The 11,043-nt window shown below is 51.1% G+C and overlaps 1 protein-coding gene across 1 annotated transcript; it reads left to right on the forward strand.

The window, feature by feature from the left end:
* The first annotated feature begins 6,841 nt into the window (after positions 1-6,841).
* MFSD6L (major facilitator superfamily domain containing 6 like) lies at positions 6,842-8,785 on the forward strand. Its single transcript, XM_009986829.2, has one exon. The coding sequence runs from the start codon at positions 6,854-6,856 to the stop codon at positions 8,783-8,785; it is 1,932 nt and encodes a 643-aa protein (XP_009985131.2). The 5' UTR covers positions 6,842-6,853.
* The last annotated feature ends 2,258 nt before the right edge of the window (positions 8,786-11,043 follow it).

Consider the following 11,043-nt stretch of genomic DNA (forward strand, 5'->3'; position numbering starts at 1 on the left):
GTATTTGGGCAAACCAGCAATTATTCCCCTGACTGATTTAGGAAACCTCCTTGTAAGCCTGATCACAATGTGTGTTCTTAATGCGCCTTCTGTGGAAGTCCGTAGAAAACCCGCTGTTGTTTGCAAGGGGCCACACAAAGGAACGCCGAATGGTGGGAGAGATGGGAAACCCAGTGTGATATTTGGCAGTGATGAACAGGAGAAGAACAGCTCAGGCTGCCTGGGCAGTGCTGTAGGATACGCTCGGCTGTGAATGCTATAGATCTGCTTGAAGAAGAGACCTTCTCTGAGCAGACAACAGAGGCTTCACAACAGCTCTTTGACATCTGAGCTGTACCTTTGAGCCCACCCAGGATTTCACTGTTGCTTCTCTATGCAACCTCTCCACGTCTGGTCTGGAGCCTCACGAGCGCCGGTTGCGTTCCTCCAGCTGTACACCCTAGGAACAACCACCTACAACCCCAGCGAGCTGCGGACCCCCTCCATCAGGTCAGCCAGCAATACCTCTGCATCCCAGTCTGCCTCGTAGCCCTGGTTCGGTCTGTGTCTGCTGTGCAGGTAAGAGATGTAGGAGAGTGGAGTAGTGCTTCTGGGAATGATGGATGGGCAGGATGCCTGCAAGACTTCTCTGTTCCTTTCCTCTGCTGCTACCACGGTGTAGAAACCCTCCACTGGTTTACAGATGAGCCAGGCTGAGCAGCGACAGCACAGCTCCTGCTTCCACCCAGGTTCTGACCAACCTGGTGTTAAGGATTTTGGTCTAGGAGGACCCTGTCTTCATTCCAGTTTGTGGCTGACTGAAATAATCGAAGAAACACAGTGTGTATTTATTGACTTTCTGAATGTGATCTGTGGTTTCTGGAGTGTCTCCAGGTAGTCTTCCCTAAATTCATGTTGGAGGGGATTTGGGGGCATTCCTTCTACGACACTACCATTTTTTTATCCTCTCGGCTCCCAGATAACTCGTTACCTGGGTTGCCTTCACTCAGGGGTGCTTGCTTGGATCAGCAGCCCAACAAAAGTGTCCTTTAGCTTCGTACATGTGCACAGCAGCTACTCCCAGTCATCTCTGGCTGTCACTGGTGTGCAGTCCCTGGAGCCAGCTCTGTGCTACAAGGTGATGCCGACCCAGCTGCAGTGGCACTGGCAAACCCCTAGGTTAGCCCCCATAGCTGGAGACAAATCCACCCCTCTGTCCTGTCCGTGCCAGGTCTGCCTGGCCCTGGGGAGCTGCACTTCTGGACAGTAACTTCTGTTTAACCACCCACACCTGGAACAAGGAGCTCACCTCCAGGTATCCCAGTCTGGGGTACTGGAGGGGAGTTTCCCTTCCGCAGAACTTCTCCAAGCTTTTGTGGGTTGTCTTGGCTGGTTAGGCCTCATGGAAATCTTGTTTGCGTTTCTTGCCACGTGCACAAGACTTTAGGGGTTCAACCCTCAAACTTCCTTGGTCTCTCTCTTTGCCAACAAGCAGAGGGCTGCTGTATTCCTGCTGCTGTCCCACACTGCCACCTGGCACAGCAGGCATTTTCATGTCCTGTTCCCAAGCTAAAGGTTTGCTCACTCTCACTTTGAGTGCACTGCCGAAATACACTACTGGGGGCACAGCAGCTCTAGAGCTGTCGGCAGGTGATGGGTTACTTAGCAACGTAAAAAGCCTCCAGGTCCCAAAGAAATATTTAATCCCAAATCAGCACCAACAGTTGAAAGAACATGTTGGGCAACAGCAATATGATGATTTCCTAAGGAAGCCACCGTGAAATGCGGATGGACATGGTCCCTCACTCCCGTCTGAGCCAAGCACAGCCCCTGAGACTTAACGTCCCCCCACAGGAGTCACAAGGCTGCAACGTGTCCGCAACAGCGTTTGGCTCTTCAGTACTCTTCTTCACCACACAGGTCAACAATTGTTGATGCCCACCAATGCCAGACTTAGGCAGTAAATGTTTTGGCCCTGAAGGAAGCTGAAGTTAGACAGGAGGCTCAGAAACAAGTCAGGAAACACCAGCTTGCACCAGCTGTTTTCCTCTGGAAGCTGCTGCATTGAGTAACACGGGGTTCAAGGGGTGACCCGTGGCTCTTCACACCTCTGCGTCCTTGCGGCTTCACCGAGGGGTTCATGTGCACCAGCACACAAGGCAAATGCTTACAAAGCCAAGAGACCGTGCGCCCAGTTGGAGCGCGGTCTGTGGTGTCAGAGTTTACTCTGTACAATTGTAAATGATGTAGATGGATTATAAGTTATTTGTATAGGTGTCAGAGACAATCTGTATCAGAAGGTGCAATTCTTTTAATGCCAATTAAAAAAAAATTAGAAAAAAAAACAACAGAAACCTTCCGTTTGGTTGTGTTTTTATGTTTGCTTGTGGGTGGGGAATAAGCTGGTAGGGACAGAAAGACATCAGTATCATTAGGCACTGTATGGCTGATGTCTTCTCCTCACCTTGGGGCTACGTGCAATGTTACATAGAGACTTCATGGCCAAAGAGCTCTTTTGTGAAGGAGTGGGGAGAAACGTGAAAATGACAATTTGGAAGCAGGAGTCTGTAACTCCCATGCCCGCTGCACCTTGATGCCTCTCTGTCCCCACAGCCTGTTGTCCTCAAAGTCTGTCACTTCAAAGCACCCCATAACCCTAGCGGGGCCAGTGCTTGGCCCAGCACACGTAGGCTTGTGCTGGGAAAGGGGTGAAACGCTGGCTTTCTCCAAGCATCTCCAAGGCCTGCTGATCCCACTGACCGCAGGAGCTGCTCACTGATAGAGCAGAAACAGTTCATGAACTGGTGTTAATGTATTAGCACAGCTGTGAGAAAGAGAATTTCACAGGTTGTTTTATTTACCCTATAAAATCCTGGGCAGTTAAGGCAGACCACAGAGAATCCATAGTACAGGCACAGCATTCAGGTACACTCTGTACCCAGGAATTGCCAGCCTCAGGGCAGGTCCATCTGCTGCACAGTCTGGGTGAAATGCCTGGAGGAACATGGCAGGTGGGCCTCAAGGCAATGAGGGTGGACATGATTGCCTGGAGATTGGGAGAGCACAGGATACCTGATTGTAGGGCACATTCATAAATAACAGAGCCTGGAGGTAGGGCTTGCAGACACAAACCTTTCTGGCACAGCTGCATTTGGGGTTTTACCACCTCTCTCCAGCCCACTGGAGAGAAACCCAGCCTTTCAGAGCCCCTCCTGCATACGTTTGTTTAAGCCATCATATCACACTTGTCTTTGTTAGACCAAAATGCCCTCCAGCTCTCTCTTTGTGCCCAGTGCTATGTCGAGCGAAGACACAAACAACTCTCCAGCAGAGAGTGGCTGACACCAAGCTGTCGGCCAGAGGCGGTGTGTGTCCCTGCATGGTGGCTCGCTGCGTCACCCCATGGTCCCGGCTGCATCATGCAAGGTCTGGCTCTCACCGTGAGTCACCGTCACCTCCTCCTCCTGCACAAACCCGGTGCAGCCCGGGCGGTAAGCAGCACTTTGGCACTTGTAGGTAGTTAAGGCGATCCCCAGCCAGCTGCCCGTGAGCTCTGCGTTCTGAACAACCTCCTTCTTCCATGGCCGCTCCTGAAATCCTGCCTAGGACAACCTGAAAACAACCACTGGCTGTAAATTACTAAACAATTCATGAAAAAAAGAATAAAAATCACCTCTTTTCCAAGGAGCATTCTGCACCAAAATTAAAGCCTTCGGAGGCAGAATGAACCCAGCAATAAGAAATCCTGGTATAGATCACTTTTACGTATGGAAAGAAAATTCATTTTCCACCTGCTCTGTGTGAAAACCCCGGAACTGATCGAGGGGGAGGACAATGCCACCTGGTCACCGTTAACGGTGGATCAATGTCTCTTCATCGTTTGACCTCCCGAGCAGCACTGCTGCAAGGTGAGACCTGGGAATAAACCAGCCCTAACAGCCGTGTTCAGAGCGCCATCCATATTCCATATCCCACCGGGGTGGTGTCAGCAGCTCAGGCAGCTCTCCCCTTTTCTAGGCTGAACTTGCTGGGCACTCCATGGACATCCAGTGTCCAGGCAGTTCTACCTGCCCTTGGCCCGTGGCACTCAGAGGACAGGCTAAAGCCAGACGAGAGCAGCCTCTAAACACTGCTGGGATAAACGCAGAAGAGGGGAAAAGCCCCTCTTATGGGTGTTCCAAAGCAAGGAGAACGTGATGTCCCTGTGTCTTGGTTTGGGTTTATTAAAATTGAGGCTCTGCTGCTTTCTGTGCTGCGCGACACAGTGTGTGTTTTCTGGGTGACCTCAGAAGCTGGAAACAACTCCGTGGGATGTCAGCATCATGATGGCTCCTGTGAACAGTTTGCAGAAACGCATGGCACGACACGCAGAACAGCCGGCTACGAAGCACTGAGGGACAGCAGGACTACGAACACGTCACTCAACGCACGGGAGCAAAAATGGGGAGTCCGTGCCGAAAGAAGTGTATTCCCCATCACGAATGACGATTTAGGAGATGTGACTGCACTGAGCTTCTGAATTCAGAGATTCATGAGCCTATTTTTACGTATTTCCTTCCTTGCATCTTGCCCACTGCCACAGCAGAGGCATTTCCATGTCTGCTGGGACTGCTGGAGGCCACTAGCGCCGGAATAACTTTTCCCCTACGGAGATGCACGGTGCTGGGCAGCCAGCCCTTCCCCAGCTCTGCAGGGCTCGGAAGGAGAGGAGCAGAGAGGAGCAGTGAGCGGAGGGCTGTGGGGGCCAGGGGCCATAGCTGCAACCCTGGGGCAGCTGCCTTAAAGCAGCTTAAACCATCCAGGTGTGAAATTCACTTGGGAACACTCCAGATAAGCCAAAAGCCAGGAATGATGCAAAAAAGGGATGGGTGCTTGCTGTGGGATTAGGATGTAAAATTGTTTTCTGACCTTGATAGAAATAAGCCCTCACAGCCCTGGGAGCCAGACTGGCTGACTTCTGCAAGGGAGTTCAGGGGGTAGATTACAGTCACCTGCAGGCGGGCAGGGGAGGGATGCTGCAGGCGGGCGGGGGATCCAGGCCAGCCCTGATGGAGGGATGGAGGGAGCACCGACACCTGAGCAAAGCTTCTCAAACAAAACCCAGTGCCAGACCGGTGCCTCATTCCACTGCAGTGACCTGCTCCACTGCCCAGGCCGGGTCAGCGTGTCCTGCAGCACGGGGCTGAAAGCAGGAGGGTTATTTTGCAGGGGAACGGGCTGGGGAGGACCCGATGCCGGGGGGCTGCCTTGGTGGGAAACGCGCTGTGTGGAGCCGATGAGGTTTTATAGGAAAAAGGGAAAGCATTTCCTCCCTGCTTTGAGACCAGCATGGAAGGTGTTGGTTTTCAAAACCCATCCTAACTCTGGGTCAGAGTTAAACTTTTATTTTTCCACGTGTGGGGAAACACTGCAGCAAACGTCTTGTTTTTGGGCCTGAACCACGTTGGAATGTTCCTGCCATCACTTCAGGGAAACAAATCCCTCATGTCCTTTGTTTTCTTATAGTTTTATAACACTCTACATTTTAATAAGCATACTCTGCCTCTCCCCAGCGCAGGGGTATCTCTGATTTCAGCTCCACAGCTGCACCTCACATCCAAGGAGAGGACAGGCAGCTGGAGCGTGCGGCTGTTCTCCCGGGCTGTCCCGGCGTGGCAGCTGCAGCCGCTGTGAGCATCCCTGGCAAAGCGGGTGCCGTACCGTTGTGCCAATGCTCCTGCTTCTTTGAGAGGACCTGATTTACACTGAAATAAGTTGGACTAACTCGGAAGCAATAATAAGTTGAACTGGGATCCAGTTTTCCTGGCATAGGTGGAAATTCAACATTGCTGAAGGGCAGGAAATAGAGAAAGGCACATGGAAAAGCACATTTGCTGAGAAATCTTATTTTCGTTTTACTTTATAGGGTCCCGATCCTTATGTATATAAATGTAAGCAACCGCTAAGACCGAGTGCTGATTGAGCTTCCATTAGGCAAGGATTGCCTTTGTGCGTGAGGTTCAAAGTATTTTGAAAATATATGTATTTCTCATTATAAGTTCAGATTTGTTCATTTTGTGGAATTCATGACAAAGAAAGGGTGTAGCGTCATCATTCAGATTATAATGTTGGGCTTAGCAAGTTTCTGATGCCTTTGTGATTCCACGGCTCTGCAAAATAGTTCCGGTGGGTACATTTTTTACAATGAGAGTGGTGAAGCACTGGAACAGTTTGCCTGGAGAAGCTGTGGATGCCTTATCGCTGGAAGTGTCCATGGCCAGGCTGGATGAGGCTTTGGGCAACCTGATCTAAGGGAGGGTGTCCCTGCCTGTGGCGGGGGGTTGGCACTAGATGATCTTTGAGGTCCCGTCCAACCCGAACCGTTCTGCCATTCTACAAGAAAGATGGGGAGAGGCTGTTCAGGAGGGCCTGTTGTGATAGGACAAGGGGTAATGGTTTTAAAATAGAGGGAGGTAGATTCAGGTTGGATATTAGGAAAAAATTTTTTACCATGAGAGTTGTAGAACACTGGAACAGGTTGCCCAGAGAGGTGGTGGATGCTCCATCCCTGGAGACGTTCAAGGCCCGGTTGGATGAGGCCCTGAGCAACCTGATCTAGTTGGAGATATCCCTGTTCCTTGCAGGGGGGTTGGACTAGATGACCTTTGAAGGTCCCTTCCAGCCCTAACCATTCTATGATTCTATGATTCTGTTGTTGCGCGCCAGAGGCGGCACAGCCGCGGCGCTGCTCCTCCCGGCCGGCAGGCGGCGCTGCTGGGGCGGGCCCGGGGCGGCGGCGCGCAGGTACGGCCAGCGCGGCCCGCGGGGGGAGCGGGGCTGCCGGGGGTGCGCGGCAGCCTCGCCGGTGCCCGCGGGAGGAGCATGCGGCGGCGTGATGAGCGGCGGGCAGTGGGACGTGGGCCGCGCCCTGGCGCTGTCCGGCCTGTTCCGCCTGCTGCAGGGCGCGGGCACGGCGTGCGCGGCGCCGTTCCTGGCGCTGTACCTGCGGCACCTGGGGCTGCCGGCCCCGCTGGTGGGCGCCGCGGCCGCCGCCAAGCACCTGGCGGCAGCGCTGGGCGCTCCGCTCTGCTGCCGCTGCCCCAAGGGCCGCGGGAAGCGGCGGCTGCTGGTGGCCGGCTGCTTGCTGGGCTCGGCGGGGGCCAGCCTGCTGCTCGCCCTCATCCCGCCCGCCCGCGGGGACGCGGCGTTCGCGCCCTGCAACGCCAGCGGGGCGCCCGGGGAGCGCAGCGTGCTGGGCACCAGTGCCGCTCCGAGCGCCAGAGCTGGGTGGGAGGAAACGGTGCAAACCGGTGCCGGTGCTTCGGCGGCGAGCGGGAAGGCAGCGCTCAGCAGCGCAGCTCCCCAGGGGTTATCTGGCCCGACGGATGCGTTTGAGAAAAAAGGCAGAGGGATTGGTGAAGGGGATGCGAAGACAAACGGCTACGCCGATGGTCCCTCTGGCTGGACACCTTCTGTGGAAGCAGTTAACTGGGAGACACGGGAACCAGAAACGCTGGCTCCCTACAGACCTGCCTTACGTGGGCTCGAGAAGGAAGTGAGCAGCCTGGGTTCTGCTGCGGTAGATCTTGCTGATAATGCTGAAGAAGGCCTTAATGCTACTGAAAGTAATCAGCTCTCTGTGTTTAAAACAACTCTTCCTACTGTTGGAGATGCTTACTTGCCTGGGAACCTTTCACATCACGGGAGAGATGGTCAAGATTTCAGCTTTGAAGCAGTGAAAAACATCTTTCAGGACAGAAAGTACCAGATTTTCCTTATGGTACTGGGTGTTGTCCTGCTGTGGGAGCTGTTGGCTACTTTTCTCAAATGGACAGTGGATGAGAGTCTCTATGAGTATCTTGACTTCGTTGATGCGACTGACAGGTATGGCAAGCTGTGGATTTGGAGTCACCTGGGTGCATCTGTAGGTGCCTGCAGCATTGCCATATTCGTGGATCAACTGGATTGCTTCCTCAGCGGTAGAATCACCCGCCTCGCCGTCCATTTCTACGGCTATGCGCTCCTGGTAACGCTCTCATTGCTCGTCAGTGTCTTTTTTCCCATCCACATTCCCAAGAAAACCAACCGCGTTAACAAAACCGCCAAAGCCTTGGCCCTCCTGTGGAGCGACGGCCGAGCCATCCTGTGTGCCATCACCGTCTTCCTCACCGGCGCGGCGGGGTCTGCGGTGGAGAACTTTCTCTTCTGGCAGATGCAGGACCGAGGCAGCAGTGAGCTGTACATGGGGCTCTCTGTGTCCGTTGGGCTGCTTGCTGAAATTTTACTTTCTTTCTTCAAAGGGAAATTGCTGAGGACTTTCTCGAGCAGCAGAATTGTCGCAGTCAGTCTAAGCCTCCTGGCGGTACAGCTTCTGTGCTACTCCTTTTTGTGGACTCCGTGGTCGGTTCTCCTTGTCCAGGTTTTATCCGCCTTCAGTAACGGTGCTTTGTGGTGGGTGGTTAACGCCATGGTGGATGACATAACCACTCCAGGCATGGAGAGGTCCCTGCACGCTGTTCTCCACGGCCTCTGCCGTGGTGGAGGAGCGAGCTTGGGCAGTTTTGCAGGGGGATTTGTCGTGAAGTACTTTGGCCTGGCAGTTCTGTACAGGGCGTGCTGTGTGTGCCTGCTGCTGTGGCTCTTCTTGTTCCTAATTGTCCAGTCTAAATTGCCACGGCAGAAAAAAATTAATTATTCTCGTCTCCTGGCTGCCGATTCCAGCGATATGAGTGACTCTGACGAGGAGAACGAGAGGGACTGGCTGGTGAACGCCATGAAGGATGAAAGCTTTAATAGGAATTGGTCACAACAGCGTGGGATCAACTAATCTGTACTTGAATGTAGGGGCTGGAGTGGTAACGTGGTGTCATGCTGATGCCCAGAAATGACCGTTAATTCTAAAGTGCTAAATATATACAGTATATATCTGACAGAACAGATTTTTATTTGAAAAAAAATTATAAATCTTTTTATTTTCTTAATTTATAGCATTTTGTAGTAATTTTTCCTTTTTAACTTAATGATTTTTGCTTCCAAAATGATAACAAGGTATTTCGGGTATATATATATTTGCTGAAATGAATGTAGCTAAGTTTTTAGTCAAAAAGCAAACTTGAATTGAATTCTTGCTTCCCAGGGCTGATGCTGTGGAAACCGTGAGCGAAAGCTGTGACCTGTACTTTGACACAGATGAACGAAAAATACTGTAATGCAAATAACACACTAGGCTTTTCCAAGGTGCTCTCTGTGAACTCCTTTCGCTGAATAAGAGATGTGAATTAAAAAAATGATTCATTTGCTCTGCTTTGATTCGTTAAATCAGGTTTTGCTACAGATTGTCTACAGCCTTCTCATGTTTTGGGGCTTAAGTGTGCTTCTGCATTGGCATCTGTTGGAAAAAACCTGCCACGTCTGCTTACCGCCAGTGCCTGCTGGCTGCCCGAACCGAGCAGGGCAGCCTGGGCACTTCCTTGTCTGTATTTACCAAAGGCAGCACCCAGCGTTCCGGGTGACCAGGAAGCAGCTGCCCTCCTGATGTGAGTAACTTCTGTGGGCTGGGAATTAACGCAGGGGGATATTCGTGGGATACGATTTCAGAAGGAACTTGGCACTGGCTGAGTTGATCTGGTGGAAGCGTGTGATCCTCCCCTGGTCAGTTTGGCCTGAGGGCAGCTCACTTCTCACATTTCCTATTTAGAACTAATTCTGTGTCCTGAACAAGGCCTGCTAAGTCCAGAAGGTTCCTCAAGCTGCCTTGCATGCCGTGCCTTAACCAAAAAAGCACACAGATTTCAACACCTCTTCAGTAGGTAAGATTTGCTTACAGGCGAAAAATTGGTGGTCTGATCTCATTGGAAGGTCTGTGTCAGACCTTGAACGGGGCTGGTGGAGAAGCTTTGAGCCTTGCAGTCCTTTTTACTGCCATCAAAAGCTGTTGTCAGTTTATTAGGTACTTCCTTGGTCAATAAACTACATAATTCCTTTGCAGAGGGATAGATTTTAATAACATCTCCCTGGTGTTTTACAAGTCAGGAGGAGGGCAGCTGCAAAAAGCAGCATATTTAATACACATTGTGCAAGTGGCACTGCAGTCTGTCACCCCACGGTGTTCCGGACTCGGTCAAAGTGGTTGGAGACAAGGAAAAGCAACGCCGTTGAAGGTAATCTCTTTCTCTGTATGCATCGATTCCAGATTATCTGTACATCAGATGCTTTCAGGGCAATTAGCTCTCTGTTTTCCTGGCACAAATCACTATGCCATACAGAATACTCCACTACAATGACTCTATAGATAGAACTGTCTTCGTGCCAAGAATAGCTGGAACATTTTATGAAGATGTTACCTTCTCCCAGGAATTCAAACTCGAGAACAATTTTAGTGTCAAGAATTTATCCCAGCCTTATTATCATATAATACCTCAGGAACTCTAATGACTTGTTAATAGAGTATCTGACTTCAGCCTTGAGTAACATAACTGCAAGGTGCACATCACGGAGCCACGTGTGCTTTTGTGGGATGAACGCTGCAGGAACAGCTGGAGTGGTTTAAAATGCAGTTTCTTCTTTAGCTGGAAGTGACTGCCCTTATTTGAAGCCAATTAAATGGGTAATACGTGCTCTTTTTATCTGCTTCAGCACAAAATCAGCTGCTGTAATTCCAGTTTTGAAATGGAAAGTGCTTGTGCAATCTGTCCTGTGATAACGGCTGCCTGGCAGAGCCGCGGTGTGGCTCCCCTGGGCTCTCACCTCCGTGGTCGTTTTGGCCACGGATCTTTGGATGTGCTCAGCCAGTGCTGCTGTGAACAGGGAGGATTTAAGGTATGGCCCAAAGCTTAACTTCAGTGTAATAATCTTCCATAATAAGATTTTTTTTTTTAAGTTATTAATCCACAAAACACATTTGGTGCTGATTCAGGGAAGAATCATATTTATATAGTTTCAAATATGTTCTGAATTGCAAACCACTATGGAAGTGAGTGTGGCAGAGGGCTCAATGGCTGAAGAAATTGCACCAATTTAATTAAATCATTTTCCACTGAGGTTTGTACAGTTCCTATGTGTGAGCTCTGCCACATCGGGGACTCA

This window comes from Tauraco erythrolophus, chromosome 20 (assembly GCF_009769465.1).
Source record: "Tauraco erythrolophus isolate bTauEry1 chromosome 20, bTauEry1.pri, whole genome shotgun sequence".
Taxonomy (NCBI): Eukaryota; Metazoa; Chordata; class Aves; order Musophagiformes; family Musophagidae; genus Tauraco; species Tauraco erythrolophus.

Coding starts and splice junctions, on each gene's coding strand:
- MFSD6L (XM_009986829.2), top strand. CDS start 6,854: ATGAGCGGCGGGCAGTGGGACGTGGGCCGCGCCCTGGCGCTGTCCGGC.